This window comes from Podarcis melisellensis, assembly GCF_964234715.1.
Source record: "Podarcis melisellensis genome assembly, chromosome: 3".
Taxonomy (NCBI): Eukaryota; Metazoa; Chordata; class Lepidosauria; order Squamata; family Lacertidae; genus Podarcis; species Podarcis melisellensis.
In genome coordinates, this window is record NC_138530.1 from 53,697,046 (window position 1) to 53,716,124 (window position 19,079).

Here is a 19,079-nt window from a genome sequence, read left to right on the forward strand (position 1 = left end):
CTAGCAATGCTTACTTTAGGACTCTATCTGGGAATAGATCTTAGGCAGAAGTGGGAGGAAGTGAAGAAGTTAAATTGCATTCTATTTCAAGAAGCTATCTTAAAAATTCACATACAGAAGAATTACAAAAAGAATACCAAGAGAAACATATTATACTTCATCTGTAAGGATTTATCATTTGATCTCTGCAAGTTTCATTCAAAAACCAAATTTTAGGATTACAGATGAAACAACTGCACTGGTTATTTTGTCAATGACAACATTCATTTGACACTGAAATATTGCTGCACAGTTGCAAAAGGAAAATTAGCAGTGTTCAAAAGAGAAAGTGCCATTAAAAACCTCAAGCAATTTACTGTCCTAGGCATTTCAGCTCATGTTGGTGTGTGCCAAAAAGAATGGAGATCAGCTACTCATATATTATTATTTTGCCTGGAAAAGGCAAGCAGCCTTATGTCACCAAAACTGCAGTCTATGCATACAGCTCTAAAGCTAACAGCAGCTAAAGAATTAGAAAAAGTGACACATTGGACTGCTACAAAAGCAGTACCTCCAGAACAGAAAAAAATGTTTCATATAAAAATCAGGATAGTCAATCAAGCAAATGTACAAGAACCTTCAAGTCACCATAACAAATCTGATGGGCACAAAGCTTTTTAAATGTAAAAATTCTGAAGTTGAGATGGTACCCAAGTTAATTTGCTTCAGCTAGAATTTGATTTCACTGAGAATAAACACACATCTTCAGTTTATACTGCAGGACATGTTTTTATTTATTTAATTCATATTCCATCTGCTTTCCATTATAAACCCAAGGCAGTTACATGTAGTTCCCAGAAGATCACTCAGCCAGGCACTTACCAACTCCAGAGCTGCTTAGCTTCAGCAAGGTGATGGCCTTATGTACTTTCAGATGATAGCCTGGGATCTCACACAATGTAGCTTGTTATCTCAACTCCAATATTTTAGAAATGTCATGATACCCTAACTCAGGGTTGAGAAACCTGTGGCATTCCAGGTGTTGTTGGACTACAACTTCCATCAGCCCTAGCCAGCATGGCCAATGGTCAGGGATGATGGGAGCTGAAGTTAAGTAACTAACATATGGAGAATTGCACATTAGCGAACCCTGCTCTAAATTATCACATTGTACATCACACCACATGAACACACTTCTATTTCGTTTCCACTTTAAACTAGTTTATAAACTATATACAGACTGAACTTGTCTGGGCAATACTTTAATTTTCAGTCACAATTCATGGAAACCTGGGTATCAGAATCCATAAAAAGTTTATGTTGGGATTACTGCACACGTGGAAAAAACAGTGCTGGACAGAGTAGTCTCAAATGCTGCATCAGTTACAGACACTCATAAATCATGCAAGAAGTGGTTTGTGTACGCTCCATTTTCAAAGATACATTAACTTCACATGCATTCTTTCTGCAAAATAATTAGTCAGCTTTTAAAGAAGTTTGCTTTTGATCTGAACCACAAACATTGACATATTGTCAAGACACTGCACTTGCTGGCACTAAGCTAACACTAATGCAACCAAATGTTTTAGTTCCTTTAAGCCTGCCTTCCCCAATCTGCTGTCTGCCAGATGTTGTTGGATTCCTAACTCCTATCAGCCCCAGTGAGTGGTGAATAGTCAGGAACAATGAGAGCTGGAGTTCGACAACAGCTGGAGAGCACTCGATTGTGGATGCCCTTCTTTAAGGTGTATCACTGAAGAGGAAAATTAAATAGGGGGAAATGCTCGAATTATATTTTTTTGTTCAGTTGTACTGCAAAGTGCTAAGGAAGAAAAAGTAATCACAAAGAAAAATCAATCACTTTGTTAGCAACTTTATTCAAGATAAAGTAGGCTGTCAATCTTGATGTGTGGCATTAGAAAGAAAGTGGTTGCACCTTTATTTATTATTTCAGTTTTATCAGCCACACAATAATAAAGAGTTGACTGTCCAGGCATCATACAAAGTAAAAACATGTTAGAAACTACCATTACAATAAGATAAATAAGGAAGCAGCAATTAGGGAGCATCTGAATAAGTTCAAGAGAATTATCTTTTCAGAAATCCGTTAAAATCCAAAGATAATATTTTTAAAAAAATATAAATTACCAACATTTTACAGTTATCTAAGCCAACAGATGCCTAGATACCCAGCACATCAAACAGATGCACCCCCACTATTGGCTTATGCTGTTTGTGTACGTAAACAGTTCTGATGGTTTACTACAGAGAATGGGCCTCAAGAGTATCATTAGATTGCTACCATATAGAATCTATGGTAGGAGAAAACAATTGTCAACAGTTTTCAAACTTGGGCTAGCTTTGACAGCCTGCCAATTTTTGAAGTCACTCCCTATGTTACACATCCATGTTGCTCCTTGGGAGAAGGAGGCCTTGTTCTTGCATTAGTATTGAGCCTCAGAAGCATTAAGTAGCAGAAATACTGCTTGCTGTTTCCAAGTGCCTCTGAAGCTGAATACAGTGGTACCTCGGGTTAAGTACTTAATTCGTTCCGGAGGTCCGTTTTTTTTTTTTTTAATAAAATTATAAAATTTAACAATAAATGAAAAACATTCCATTTGAATTATACATCCAATTCTAATCTTTCCACTTTCAGACTTCCTTCAGGCTTTCTGGAAATTTTCATGTTTTCACAATTGTTCACATTTCTTGCATCTGTATTGTTTTGGTTTTTTTTAACCAAATTAATCTTAACAATTATTATAAAACAATATTTCTTTCCATTATTATCACAGAGCTTCTTGAAAACCTACAAATGTTAATTGAGCTTCACATATATTCTTAATATATTCTGTAAATTATTCCAGTCCTCGGTAAATCTCTGGTCTTGCCGGTTCCGAATTTTCCCCGTAAGCTTGTCTAGTTCTGCGTATTCCATCAACTTCCTTCTCCATTCTTCTTTCGTCGGGATTTCTTCCTGTTTCCATTTTTGAGCCACCAAAATTCTTGCCGCTGTTACTGCATATAAAAACAACTTCTCATTCTTCTTTTTTATGTCATTTCTTAGTATTCCTAGCAGAAAAGTTTCTGGTTTTTTAACAAAGGTGTATTTCAACATTTTTTTCAATTCATTATAAATCATTTCCCAGAAACCTTTCATTTTTTTACATTCCCACCACATTGGAGGTCCGTTCTTAACCTGAAACTGTTCTTAACCTGAGAAACCACTTTAGCTAATGGGGCCTCCCGCTGCCACCGTCGCACAATTTCTGTTCTCATCCTGAAGCAAAGTTCTTAACCCGAGGTAATATTTCTGGGTTAGTGGAGTCTGTAACCTGAAGCGTATATAACCTGAAGCGTATGTAACCCGAGGTACCACTGTATGAGGTCTGAGATGAGCCTCTGCCCATTCACTTGAGCTGGTGGTGTTACCCTCATTCATTATCAAAGTGGACTCCAAGGGCTTATACTACTGAATATGCATATCAGGAACAGAATTCCTCCTTCCGTTGGAAGCTATGGTTCAAATGCTTTTTGGTGCTCGCATGTGAATACCATCTGAACGATCTCACTAAAATGTGAATACCATCTGAACTATCTCACTAAAATGAATATAAAAGAAAGCCTGCACATTCTTAGAACACTAAAGAAACAAGACTTTGGGTGCAGCATCAATAGACAGAGGAACATGCTAATGTCAGGAGCCCCACTCTTTACCTCCCCTCCCACTTTCCTCATTTGGTGTACACAGAAGGCTTGGAGTAACTGTTAATGTGAAGAAGAGTTCCCCACAAATTTCTACCATACTGCTTCCTCATTGGCCAAGGGAAGAAGGAAAAAGAAATAGGGCTCAGTCTAAACTCTAAAGAGACCCAGGATGATTCCTGCACATATGAGCACTGTAGTCACATGCAAAGGAATACAGAATATACCCCAAATGTTCAGAGTGATTCAACATACAGCAACTGAACATTACACGTGTATGATTCATGAACATTTAATTTCTACAATCCTTTAAGGGATGGGGAGGGGGGATAGACTGCACAGTTATTTCTAGAATTCAGAAAATCTCATAAATTTCTTCCCATGACCCTTTATTGACATTGCAGCCATGGTAAGCAGCTCCTACACGGGTTGCTAATTCTTAAGAAGGCGATGTTATCTCGTTTCATAAAAATAATAATAATTGGGCTATACAGATTATCCTCATGAACTACAGCAGCAATCCTATGTACACATACCTGGGTGTAAGTCCCACAAAGCACAGTAAAATTTATGTCTAAGTAAATATGCATGCACACACACATATATATGCACTACCTCAAGGGACTTAAGGCAGCTTACAAACAAGAACAGTTATTCATTCCTTGCAAAAGAGGAGTTTGAACATACATTTCCTTTTATGGTTATTGAGTTGCTAATAAACAAGACAAAATTCAGGGTGCTGAATGGCTACATTGGAATAGGAAATACACGCAGAGACTTCTATCAGAAAGCTTTTTATCCGCAAATCCAGTTATCCAATCATAAAGAGTTATGGCCAAACCTTGCTACATGCACGGCTGATTCAGATATCTGAACAGCTCGAGTTTGCCCACTTGTTTGTGCTTTGCTAGTCAACCTCAGCCATTTTCAGGGAAGAAACCATGGGAGAGATACTGGAAAAATCAAAGAGCAATTCCTTCATAATGCTAAAGAGAATGGCACTTATAGACCACCAGGTCTCCCCTGCAAAATGCCACCCCCTCATATATACCTGAAGGAGCGTCTCCACCTCCATCGTTCTGCCTGGACGCTGAGATCCAGCACCGAGGGCCTTCTGGCAGTTCCCTCATTGCAAGAAGCAAAGCTACAGGGAACCAGACAGAGGGCCTTCTCGGTAGTGGCACCCGCACTGTGGAACGCCCTCCCATTAGATGTCAAAGCGATAAATAACTACCTTACATTTAGAAGACATCTTAAGGCAGCCCTGTTCAGGGAAGTTTTTAATGTGTGATTTTAGTGTATTTTTGGTTTCTGTGGAAGCCGCCCAGAGTGGTTGGGGAGGCCCAGCCAGATGGGCGGGGTATAAATAATAAAGAAGAAGAAGAAGAGTTTGGATTTGATATCCCGCCTTTCACTCCCCTTCAGGAGTCTCAAAGCGGCTAACATTCTCCTTTCCCTTCCTCCCCCACAACAAACACTCTGTGAGGTGAGTGGGGCTGAGAGATTTCAAAGAAGTATGACTAGCCCAAGGTCACCCAGCAGCTGCATGTGGAGGAGCGGAGACTCGAACCCGGTTCCCCAGATTACAAGACTACCGCTCTTAACCACTACATTATTATTATTATTATTAGTTTTAGTTTTATCTTTTCTTCAAGGTGGACTCCAAAACCACAACCCAATCCAACTGGGACAACAACAGCCTTAGAAATGAGGCAGTTGCCAGCAAGAGTTGTCTGGAATAGGAATGGTTAAGGGACCCTCCTCCTTATCATCCAAGTGTCCCTCATCCATGCATTTGAATCATCTCTACAAAAATTTAGGGCTCAGGAGTACATCCTCAAGAAGATGTTGTTTCCTGATGAAAGTATCTTGACTGGGCTACAGATCAGCATGTAAATTTGCCCAGTTCCAATCCATGCAGCAGCAAAGCCCCTTCATTGCCTGTCAATGCTTGGATGTCAGTGTGACAAGACTTAATTCTTAAGTTTTCCTTCCTTGGGATTACTTACTGAGGAAGCAGGGCCCAGACATCCTTATTTCCTCCCTTTTAAAAATAGTGTTCTTCTAAGCTGTGGACAAAAATGGAATTGTCAGGAAATCAATCCTTTTTTTAAATGTATTTTTATTAAAGATTTTCTTGATTTACAAGAAATCTATCCTTTCTATGCTAGTTATAAATGGAGAAGTTTATTAAGGTGTTTTTGTGACTGGTGCATGTGTATGTCTCCACAACAAATGTTAAGTATCTAGGAATCTAATGTATATTGCCAAGTATGAATCATTCTTATTTTAACATGGCTAATATGCCTAATGCATTATGCCTAAACAACATATACCTAAATCTGAAACAACATCATTGCCTGATATTTCTCGTTTCAGTTTTAATGTTGTGGATTAGAAATAATTAAAGATACTGATTTATAACACAAATTTTGCAATCAGCACAAATTGTTCCACAAAGCTTACATTATATGTGTTCCAGGGATGCAGTTACCTTGCACTTACCCAATCACTGATAGCAACATAAAATTGGTTTCAAATGCATAAGGATAAATAAAGCTGTGTCCAGCAACCATTGTAAGCTGTTTTAAATACTTCATTTCTTAATGTGAACTGCCTCAGGAGTCAATGACAGAAAGGTAGAATATACCACATATATTCGAGTATAAGCTGACCCATATATAAGCCAAGGCACCTAATTTTAGGACAAAAAACTGGGAAAACCTATTGACTCGAGTGTAAGTCAGTTCACACCACAAACCTGGTGGTGGTGGCAGCGGAAGAGGAAGAACAAACAGCCTGAAAGGGCTCCTTTTGGGCCGCTCGTCCCTCTGCCGCCCCCTCTGCCACTTGCAAGAGCAGGCATAGGAGTCTGGTTGGGAGAGGCGCAGCTTCCCGTGCAAGAGGCGGGCGGCGGTGGAGGAACGAGCGGCGAGAAAGGGCTCGTCCCTCCGCTGCTGCCCGCCTCACTTGAGTATAAGCCAAGGGAAGCTTTTTCAGCATAAAAAAATGCTGAAAAAGTCAGCTTATATTCGAGTATATACGGTAAACACTTTTCTCAACATATTACAGCTTGGCTTTGTATTTAAGTACAGTGGTACCTCGGGTTAAGTACAGTATTTAAGTACAGTGGTACCTCGTTCAGGAGGTCCGTTCTTCACCTGAAACTGTTCTTAACCTGAAGCACCACTTTAGCTAATGGGGCCTCCTGCTGCTGCCATGCTGCCGAAGCACGATTTCTGTTCTCATCCTGAAGCAAAATTCTTAACCTGAAGCACTATTTCTGGGTTAGCGGAGTCTGTAACCTGAAGCGTATGTAACCTGACGCGTATGTAACCTGAGGTACCACTGTACTAGAATGGTAGCCACAGGTGTCAAGAATTGCATGCCAGCAAGTGTATTCAATTCCATGAAAAGTGAAGAGAGGTCTGGCAGTGCAGGGATGGAGCACTCTCTCTCTCTCCTCTGTGCTCAGCACAGAAACCAATCAGAGTGCAGAAGTGTGGATTGATTTTATCCATCTCTCCTCTGCCATCCCCCAGCAGACTAATAATGTTTTTTTGCAGGCTAATGTTTTTGCAGGCTTTTGTATGCTTACTTATCAGACATGCAGTGAGATATTTATGCAGAAGTGCAATCTTTTGTGCAATAGTTTTACTTTGTAAATGCAATGTACTTTTAGCACATGTATTTAAACAGCACTTTTGAGAGTTTAACACACATTTGTCCCCAGTTCCCTTTCACAAGATCCAACCGTCATTTCCTAAGATCCCCTACTTCTCTTTTTCTGCTGCTTTCCGTGCATGAACTGGGGGAGGGATGCAGGCATGCTTGTTCTCCGCTTACCACTTTGAGCTTAGCTGCCTTTTCTTACTCTGTGATATCCGATCAGCTAATCACTACTAGGGGCTTCACTACCAAATTCCCAATGCACATTACAACAGGATTTCTATATCATTTCCAGAGAATGCAAACAACTTTATAAACAATATTGTATCACTGGTGTAAAGTACATAGCTTAATTCTGTATTTAAAATATCACAAATATTCTGATTTTTGCAAACTATACTCTAGAGAGAAAATAATAGTGTAGGCCAATGTCAAAAAAGGTAAAATACTCTTGTATTATTTGTGCAAAAAAAACCAAACACTGTCCTGTTGCAGCTCCCCCTGCCCCGATCTTTTCAAGATGAAGATATACTTTTCTAGGAGCATAGAACCACCGGGTAAGCAACAAAGATATGGAAGTATCCATTGCTAATGTACAGTATGTCTCTACTAATCTCTCAAAAGGCATGTTTGAGTATATGCTATAAAATATTCACACTGTAATTGTTTCCATTACAAGAAAGTGTCATTAGAATGTACTGTTTTTCCTATACTGTATGTAGTAAAAAAGGTAATCTAGAAATCATGTATTTATAGAACATCAATGGGGTATTATTTCAAAATGACACAATGACTATATCTTTACAGTCTTCGTTACTATTTTTAAGACACTGGCATGGTTCAGACACAATAAACTTTGTTTACTGGCCTTGTGATCATACATTCCCCTCTCCCCACCCCACACATCCCCATAATATATTGTGGTTTGTTAAACCAATCCCCATAATATTACAACTGGGGAACTGTGGCTCAAACAGTGCTTTAAAAAGAATATACAACCAGGAGAAGACTGTAACATCTGAATCAGATCACTACCATGCTGTAAGTACCTATATCTGTACAGTTTTCAAGGCAAATGCAAACAACTTGTTCTCCATGCAATTAGATTGGGCCTATGAGAGCCTGTAGGGATGCGGGTGGCGCTGTGGGTTAAACCACAGAGCCTAGGACTTGCCGATCAGAAGGTTGGCGGTTCAAATCCCCGCAACGGGGTGAGCTCCTGTTGCTCAGTCCCTGCTCCTGCCAACCTAGCAGTTCGAAAGCACGTCAAAGTGCAAGTAGATAAATAGGTACCGCTCTGGCGGGAAGGTAAACGGCATTTCCGTGTGCTGCTCTGGTTTTGCCAGAAGCAGCTTAGTCATGCTGGCCACATGACCCACAAGCTGTATGCTGGCTCCCTCGGCCAATATAGCGAGATGAGCGTCGCAACCCCAGTCGGTCACAACTGGACCTAATGGTCAGGGGTCCCTTTACCTTTACGAGAGCCTGTATCACCTGCATCCAGGAACCAATAGATCAGGCAGATGACATGGCTACTTCCCAAATCAGCACCAGGGATCCAGGGTTATTAGAGGGAACTGAAATAGTCTGTTTATCACTTGTGTAGCAGGCTTGTTTAGTAAGAAGCTGGAAGACTTTAAAAACAACAACTAATAAAGTCCTCTTCAACCTGCTGCCCTCCAGATATTGCTGGACTCCAACTCCCATCATCCCTGACTATTGCTCATGCTCACTGGGGCTGAACAGGAACTAGAATATCTGACTAGGACTTTCACTCACTAAAGAATCTAACATAGCCAAAGTAACCGCAACAGTATGTGACAGAGCATCTTGCAGTGGGGGGCGGACCATATTTAGAAAAATATTCCAGATTGGAAACAGAATTCCACAGGACTATTTTATAATAATAAATTAATTTAATGATACAATTTCATAAGGGGAAACAAAGTAAGGGGGGGACTAGTCTGCCTAAATATCAATATCCTAAAACTATTTTTTGTAACATAATTACTCCAACTCTCCCATCATAACATTTTAAGGGAGTAAGAAACATTTGTAATTTTTCATCATCTTTCCATGATCAAATGATGTACTGCAGGCATCTAAGGGATCCATTTAAGACAGATGTAGTGGCCTGCAGCTCTCATGCAACTTCACAGGTCTCTTCTGACACCTGCTGTGAATCCCTTAACATGCCTTCCACCTACCATCACATTGCTTGGAGGCTGAAGACAGCACAATTCCAATGAGGAAGGAAACAGTCATCTGTGTGTGCCTTCCTCCCTAAGTAAAACATGCTCCTCTCGGCCTGCCAAACAGTTATTTGGCAGGGTGGGGGAAGCACAATCTCTATCTGTTGGAGTGGAGTCTGCCTTTCTCTGCCCCAGTAGGAAGCAGCTGAAAGTGAGAACATCACCTGCTTTCAGGAGCTTTCTGTATGTTAGACAGAGATCTTCAGGAGTCACTGCTAACCAAGTACAGATACCCGAAGGGGTGGAAATCTTCCCTTCCCCCATTAACTTCCTTCCAGGAGTGATTCTTAAGATCTACCCATTTGTTTGTCATTTGGTCGTTTCTTCCAGATCAGCAAGCATTTGTTTTTATATAACAAGCTTAACTTGTTATGATATCCAAGATTTCAGTCTTCCTGACCTGCCCACCTTCTTATTAAGGCTGGCAAACTCTACATGAATATTCAGTATTTTTACTGGCCCCTATAAACTTTCTGAAAAATTAGCTGTCACATCATCAGGCATATTCAAATCTTGAAGTATGTGCGGCAGGGGGAAAACTAATTACATATTTGGTTCTGCATCCTGAATTTATATATAATTATTGTGATGAAATAATGATACTATTAAGAGAATTACAAATTGTGTTGTAGATAGTACAACCATATTAAACCATAAAATGAAGAAGGCCATGGGAAACTGCATATGAATCATTTTTGTGCCAGTTTTGTGTATTTGCATATACACAAGATTTCAACATTCCATATTCAAGCACTTCATGTAATAATAGCTCAAGATACTGATTCCTCATGCTGTTGCTAAGGGCAGAGCAAAAGACTATTGCTTCTGACTGAATCTTCTGGGACATACGCATTCTACTAGAGCACATGAGACAAAAAAAAACACCTGCTTTAGAGCATTAGATTTCTCTCTGCAGAATAAGAATATGTTTTACATTGTGAGACAGATGCTTTGAGAGCCTTAAACTTAATAATACTAATTATTACATGTCCACAATTCTAAAGCATATCCACCATATCCTATCAAAAAGAACTCTAACATCTGCCTGGTATGCTATATGGCAATATATACCTCCTTGTAAGCCACTACAGTTGTACTTCGGGTTAAGAACTTAATTCGTTCTGGAGGTCCGTTCTTAACCTGAAACTGTTCTTAACCTGAGGTACCACTTTAGCTAATGGGGCCTCCTGCTGCCGCTGCCACGCGATTTCTTTTCTCATCCTGAAGCAAAGTTCTTAACCCGAGGTACTATTTCTGAGTTAGCAGAGTCTGTAACCTGAAGCGTCTATAACCTGAAGTGTCTGTAACCCGAGGTACCACTGTACAGCTATACATTTACACACAAATAGCTCTCAGGAGAATTTCCACCACATGCATGCACTTAATTACAGTTTCACAGCTTTTTGTATTTTGTATTAAAAATAAAGGGAAACACCTGCAGATTGCTTAATATTTAATATTATTTAATTAAATATTATGTAATAAAGTAAACCAATAACAGATTATGCCAGTGTTAAATGGTGCCTCTTATGAAAAATTAGCAGCATGCGCCTGCGTGTTTGTTGCAAAAAGTTCTTGATAACAGCAAGCAGGGTGTACAAATACACAAAAACCTATGGAGTCTTGCACAAGTATGTAGAATAGAAATGAGTTACTTATGTGATGTGTTTTGAGAAGATTTTAGATTCTTGTGGTCGGAGAGAAACAATATAAACTGAAAGCTTTTGCAGATGACTTGGTATTAACATTACAGGAGCCAGCCTCTAGTACTAAAAGAGCGTTAGAATTAATTTCTGACTTTGGTCGGGTGGCGGGATTCAAGCTGAATAAACAAAAAACTAAAGTTTTAGCAAAAAACTTGACAACTACTGAAATAGAGGAGTTCAGAAAAGAAACAGAACTAAATGTGGTTAAAAAAGTAAAGTACTTAGGGGTGCACCTGACCTCCAAAAATTTGAGTTTGTTTAAGGACAATTATGAGAAATGTTGGTCAGAGATCAAAAGAGACTTGGAAACATGGTCAAGACTGAAACTTTCCTTGTTGGGCAGAATAGCTGCTATAAAGATGAATGTTTTGCCGAAAATGCTATTTTTGTTTCAGGCCCTCCAGATCGTGGATAAGGTGGAATGTTTTGGAAAATGGCAGAGGGATATATCTAAATTTGTCTGGCAGGGCAAAAAGCCCCGAATAAAGTTTAAAATACTAACAGATGCGAAAGAAAGAGGGGGGTTTGCCCTGCCGGACTTGAAGTTATATTATGAATCTGCAGCCCTCTGCTGGTTGAAGGATTGGATTTTGTTGGAGAACACCGATGTCCTCGACCTGGAGGGATTTGATAATGCTTTTGGGTGGCATGCATATTTGTGGTACGACAAGGTTAAAGTTCATAAATCGTTCAAAAACCATATTGTCAGAAGGGCAATTTTTATGGTCTGGTCAAAATATAAAGACTTATTGGAGAGTAAAACTCCGAGGTGGCTCTCACCGATGGAGGCCAAAGCACGTAAAAGACTTAATATGGAGGCCCATTGGCCTAAATATTGGGAAATAATTGAAAAAATTGGAGATAAATGGAGGTTGCAGAGTATGGAAAAGTTAAAAAACAAGGTGCGAGATTGGTTGCATTATGCTCAAATCCAGGAAGTTTTTAAAGCGGACAAAAAAGTGGGTTTCCAGGAGGAAAAATCGAAACTAGAGACAGAGTTGCTTGAGCCAAAATCTAAGTTAATTTCGAGAATGTACAACTTGCTGCTTAAATGGAATACACAGGATGAGATTGTTAAATCCTCCATGATAAAGTGGGCGCAGGACTTGGGGCACAACATTATGTTTGAAGACTGGGAAAGGTTATGGAACACCGGAATGAAATTCACGGCATGTAGTGCCTTGAAGGAAAATATTATGAAAATGACATACCGGTGGTACATGACCCCAGTCAAGCTTGCAAAGATATATCACCTGTCTGATAATAAATGTTGGAAATGTAAAGAGGAGGAAGGGACATTTCTACACCTCTGGTGGACCTGCCCGAAGGTGAAGGCCTTCTGGGAGATGATACATAATGAACTAAAAAAGGTGCTTAGACTCACCTTACCTAAGAAACCGGAGGCCTTCCTCCTGGGCATGGTAGACCAGAGGGTGGCTAAGAAAGATAGAACTTTCTTTATGTACGCTACTACAGCAGCAAGGATCTTGATGGCAAAGCACTGGAAGACACAAAATCTACCCACACTGGAAGAATGGCAGACGCAGCTGATGGATTATATGGAACTGGCTGAAATGACTGGCAGAATTCGAGACTCGGGAGAAGAAGAAACGGAGGAAGTTTGGGAAAAATTTAAGGACTATTTGAAAAAGCATTATAAGTTGTATGAATGTTAAAAAATGCTTCTTTCTAGGAAATTATAGCTTCAGTATCGGTAAATCTTTGAATTGGTAAATAAGGCACAACAAGACAGAAGTGGTGTAATGAAATAATTTTATTGTGTTGAAACTAAAAATTAATGGATTCGGATTGAAATGTTTAGAGACCAGATATCACGATAAAATGGAAGATATATTATTATGTTTAAAATAAGTCAACAAATTGCTGAGGTTTTGGTTTTACAGAGAATGCAGTGTCCGGAAGATGGGGGGAGTCCACTAGATTTATGGAAACATGTATTTGGAATTCGAATTTTGTATATTATAAACCTAATAAAAATTATATAAAAAAAAAGAGAGAAGATTTTAGATTCTAATATGCCTAATTGAAATTAAATTGCATTTCAATAAATGACAGCCTATTAGGCTGATAAAAATAACTGCCAAACTTATGGCATCAGATCAAAAGTAGAGCAACAGTGTCTGTATATAGGGCATTTGCAACAAATTGATTATCACATGATTATTGTCTCAAAACATGTTTTGTTCTTTAGCCATCAGGAAGAGGCAGAAACACCCAGAGCTGCTGTACCATTTTATTCTTATGCAGATTATTTGCAATCTACTTTACTTCTGATTAGCCTCTTTCAATACATGTCATACCCACTGACAGGTAAGGACAAGATCTAACATTTTGCTTTAGAACTTTTAAAGTGAGTCCTGAAATAGTATAATGTTTCCATGCATTAGCAAACTCTATGATGGATTCATGAAGATGTGAGTGGTTACTTAAAATTAGAGGATTTATTATTTTCCTAGTGAAATTTTCTCACTACTCAAGCAAGAAGTGCTGTACTGAAAAAAATCCATTAGGTGCACCTCTCTGAAAGGTGCCCATTAGGATACTTGATGAGACTAAAAAAGAAAAATAAAGATAATAAAGCAGGATGAATAAAATGCTTCCAGCAGGTGAAATTACTGGGCATGGTATCTATCTTCCTACTTTGTATGGAAACAATATGGTCTCCCAACAATAACACCCATTTACATGGACAAAAGCTTCCAGTGCTGTATCACTCATCATGTTTTAAATATGTAGGTACATAAAACAAACACCAACCCCATCTATTTATGCAGATTTGCAGTTATGCTTCTCTAAGGAACTCTTTCAACTTCTACAAATCAAATATGATAACTTACCAAGTGTATATGAACAAGTATCTGGAGATCTAAGAACGTCTAATTTCACCAAGAATCTCTTTCAGACTCTATTTCACCTTTTGAATATCAGATCAGCATTTAGTTCAGTGGTTCCCAATTTCTCCTTGCCAACTGCCACAGACAGCTTGAAAACTGCTGGTCTTGACTACTGTACTTAATTATTTTTCTACATGCCATAGCAACTATAATGTTTTAATGGTATTTTTATTGGTTCTTTCATTTCTAAAGTTGTATCTTATTGTATTGTAATTTGCATTTTATAGATTTTGAATCGTAGTTCAATAAAAAATACAATATAAGAAATGAAAGAAACAATGAAGATACCACTAAAAATAAATATGAAATTTTAATGTGGACATGCCATGGACTAGCTGAATGGGGTTCACATATCATTGGTGGTCCATGGACCACAAAACCCCTTATCTAATTCATACTCACATAAACTAACCTGAAACAGAAGCTCTTTCTTTCAATGAAAAATGGATCATGTAAACACACCATGTCTTCAGTGGCTCGACCCAAAACCTGCTCTTGTGGAAAAAATCGTCCCCAAGCACAAAAAAATACTTTTAGCGCAATCATATGTGTTTATACTCAAAAGTAGGCTCCACTGTTTTCAGTGGATGGAAGAATGGATCACGACTCAGTTCAAAAAAACTTATCTGCTAAACAGATTATCAAATAACATTTCCCTCAGGATTCATAATTTACACAATTTCTCCATAGGATGCTAAACTGCACTGTACATTAAAAGGTCCACTTAATAACATAAGGAGGGTCTCCTGGATCAGGTCAACAGTTCATCTTGTCCAGCACCCAGTTCTTACAGTGGCAAACTAGATATGTATAGGAAGCCCAACTAGCCTTCCATGAGCATAACTTTAAGACACCACAGCATAACTAGGCATGAGCCACGGAGGAAGCAATAAAGGGTGTGTACACTAGTGCACCTTGATCACTTTCATCACACAGGCTTATTGCACGTATCTCATATTTACACGCTACTTCTTGCTCAGTTTTTTTCCTTTCTTTTTTTAAATACCAAACTCACATAGTTGCAAATACTAGATGCTGTGGGGTGAGGAGAAGACTTTAAAGCTAACAAAGACTAAGCAAAGTCAGAAGCAATATCCTTCACCTCTCAAACAGGGAAGTGAGTAAGGTATTTATGATGAAGAGGTGGATTTATTTATTTTTTCTTTTTTTAAAGGAAGAATTGCCTAACAACAAAACAGAAGGAAGTTTGAACAATAGCTGAGAAGAGGAATTTTGTGAAATGTCTAGTTAGCCTAATTATACAAAGTTTACCTTTTGGATGAGTTTTAAAATTCATCTAACTAAACCAAGCAGCAGCATAATGAACAGACCACGCTACCACATACAAACTGCAGTTCTACAGACGGCATCCACTGGCAGGCTAACAACTTGATACATACATACCTTTACACAGAGGACTTGATCAGTGAAAGAGAAAAATGTAGTTCACAGTTGGATGTACTGTAAATGTAAACACCTGGTTCCTTAACAGCCTGTTGCAAAGTAATCTAAAAATCATTCAGCTAGACTCAATAAGGTTTTTTAAAATTTCTTTTAAAAATGCAAGTATGTTCAGCTTAGTACAAGCTGTGTGAAAAAGTACAATCAAGTAATAGTTTTGAAAAATAAAAATACAGGAATAACTAGTCTTCTCATTCATATGTAGCAGCCCAAGTTGCTGGACATAAGGAAAGAATGGCTGTTTTAAATATAGATGCAGTGGAAAATAGTAGCAATCTCAGCTTCAAGGTCTCAACATACTGTAAACATAACTATATCAGTCATGATATAGGTACAGCTCAATTATCCATGCCTACAGACTACAAACCATCTTTGGTAATTATAGAACAGAATGGAAATAGAAACCTTTTTCAAAAAGCTGTATCATTATGGAAAGGGGGAAAATAAATGAAAACTTTAACGCCACTTACTCAAATGCGAAGAACAGTCCACTGGTAACCAAAATAAGAACAAGGGTCAGGTAGAAAACTCCAGTCTGACGAGCCATCATGATCCTTCCATCACAGAAGAACTTGTTTCTTCCAGGGAAAACCTCCCATTTTCTCTTGGCAGTTGTTTTCTTTTTCTTATGAGGAGACTCCATGGGAGAAGAGGAGCTGTGAGTGCTGATCTGACTGTATTCACAGTCTTTCATGGGCCCTCCTCCACCACCTCCTGGAGTCATCAAGGGGGAATAAGGAGGGGAGTAACCCCCAAAACACCTATTGGGTAAGTTGTTTCCTTGAAGCCACTTTTAGTACTTTAGTTTATCACGGCATTATACAACACCCAGTTAACTGTTCAGTGTCCAAAGCTATCATTGCAGAAGTCATAAGTAGTCTATACTTTCTTCACAATGAAGTGAAACAGTTCAAAACAGTTCCTTAAAAGTATGTAATCATACAAGGAAATGGGAACTAGAAACAGCTAAAATAAAAATCAACTGTCGAAGAAATAGTGCTTTAAAAGGATTTTGAAGCATTGTTCCTTTTGTTTAACAAGCTGCTCAGTTTTTACATCAAATCCACATCCTTAAGCATGTCTTGGTTAAAAATGTTAAGAGTGTTTTGTAACCGAGTAGATTCCTTTCATATAAGTTTGTTAAGATCCTTTATCAGATCATTTTACAAAAATTAAAATTCCTATTAATTGTTCCAAACACATATATCCAAATCCAAAACCAGCAGTTGAGAAACCATCCATAATATCCAATTTCCTCCTAGACTCTGTAAGCTGCCTGTATTTTTCTGGTCGTTGCTCTGAATGACAACAAAAGACTATTAGTTCCTCTTTGCTTTCACTATAGAAAATAAAGTTTTTGGAAGGTAACAGAAATGTGGTGGTCAATATCCATCGCCAGGGGAAAAATAATACATGACATTTTAAAAGCCAGCCTTCATTTCTATTTGCCAACAAATATCCAGTTCACCCTTCCTTTCTTCCAGAAAAAACAACTTGATTTCAGAGGAAAGAGATGCAAATAAAATGTTTATATTATAAATCCCTTCCGCTTTTCTTTCTTCCGTCGCTCTTATTGAGACTTCCAGGCTTTTATATAAGCAAATCAAGGAGTTGCTCTCTGAAACTCATTCCAGCTTCGATACAAGAATTAGTCAGTCAGATAGTGAAGCCATCCAAGATTCGTCTCCCGTTCCAGAAGGTATCGGGCTGGCAGCCCACCCACCTACCCCGCTCCTTTCAAACTGTCGTCGGACCTAAATCTGTCCACGACCCCCTCACAACCCCAGAGCTGCCTTCCACTTGAACAGAGCCTGATGTCGAGAAAAAGAGCGGCGGGTGCTTCACTTTCCACTATCTGGGTTTATTTATCCCCAGCAGCCAGACCAAGCAGAAGCAGCTTCCTGGATCCCGCTTTTCATCGCCGGGAGCAGCGTGTGGGAGAGAAGCGACCCGAAAACAGCGCCCGGCGGCGGCGACAGCACCCGCTTCCCCCTCGCCTCCCGACATCCACGCGCCCCCGTTCAAAAGCGATGGAAGCTGTTGGCAAAGGCAGGCGAAAGGAGGGAGGGAAAGGAAGAGGGAGGCACGGTTATAAAATAGCCGCCCTCACACACGCTTCCCTCGGCGCCGTTTCTTCTTCTCCTCCTCTTGCTGCTGAGGGGAACCAGGAGTCACTTCGTTTACACGGGTCAGAAGCAGCAGGGAGAGATTTCTTTCCCTTGAACCGTTCCTGGAAGAAGCCTCCTCGCCAGGGGAGGAGGTCGGGTTCACTGAGAGCCGCGGCAGAGCGAGCACCAGCCGCCAGAAGCGCCTCCTCGGGATTTGCTCTTCCGTCTCATGGCTGGAAGGCAGCGGGGAACTCTGCCCGTTGAGCGTCCGCCTCACGGCGATCCCTCTCGGCCAGGGAAGGTCCTCCGGTCCCTCCGCCTTTGTTCGCCTCGCTCCGTCTCCCCCGGGGAGCCCCTCGCTCCCTGCCTCGTCCTCCGCCGCCCACAAGCCACGCAGCGGCAGCGCGCCCAGGTCGCTTGCGGTCTCTCAGGGTCTCTCCCCGTCGCCTCCCAGCCCGCTTTCCTCTCGGCAGCCGGCGGCGATGCCTCCTCTCGCCAACCCCAAGCGGCGGCAGCGGGAACGGCCGGCTTGTGCTCCCGCTGCCCTTATTGTTTTCACTCTCTTCCTCCAACCTCCCCCCGCGCCCTGCGCTGGGTCCCGACTCCCGACCACGCGACGGCGCGAAAGCGGAGATTCCCCCGCCAGCCTCCAATGTTCTCCTGCCTCAAGAGGAAGAAGGCTCAAGGTCCATCTCCCGCCTCCCACCCTCTCCCACTCTCGAGCGCACGGCCTTCTGGGGAATGTAGTCCAATGCCTTCCTTCCGCGTGTAACCAGACTACATAGATGTTAAAACAAAAACAGCTCTCATAAGGGGAAGTGAGGTTAGCCGAAGAGGAAACGGGGCAGGACTACAAGTCCCAGGGTCTCCCCCCTTTCCTCCCCTCTGCGATTGTCTGCTGATGTAAATAATCGCGAGGGCGGTGAATTCTGAGCTGGGAACGGAAACGGAGAGAGTCCAGCAGCAGCAATTTAAAGAAAAAGGGGAGCGGGGTAGGAAGCAGAGGAGCGGGGAGGAGTGTGTGTTGTTTTTTTTAAAATAAACAACTCATCTGGAATATACATATTATAATGCTGTGTTACTATTAATGACGATATTGTAATAGGTATAAATATTATTATTTGCGTTCGCCTTCTGATAGACTAGCATTTAATATGTTAGTTGGGGTCCTGGGGGGGGGGGAAATGGTGTGTGTGTGTTAAATTATTGGGATCCCCTCTCTTCCCGATAGCACAGTTGTACATAACGTTTATGCACAATTTGCATTACAGTATATGCATAACG

The 19,079-nt window shown here is 40.3% G+C and overlaps 1 protein-coding gene across 5 annotated transcripts in view; it reads right to left on the reverse strand.

The window, feature by feature from the left end:
• ZDHHC14 (zDHHC palmitoyltransferase 14) overlaps window positions 1-18,444 on the reverse strand; it is a 68,906-nt gene extending 50,462 nt beyond the window's left edge. For 3 of the 5 annotated variants that reach the window (XR_014166816.1, XM_081905320.1, XM_081905319.1), the window contains exon 1: window positions 16,158-18,444. Coding sequence is in view for 4 of the 5 variants with exons in the window: in XM_081905320.1 (XP_081761446.1) it covers window positions 16,158-16,411 (254 nt within the window). In the remaining variant the exon portion in view is untranslated. The remainder of the gene's footprint in view (window positions 1-16,157) is intronic. The other 2 variants (XM_081905322.1, XM_081905321.1) reach the window with 1 other exon arrangement.
• Window positions 18,445-19,079: the final 635 nt, after the last annotated feature.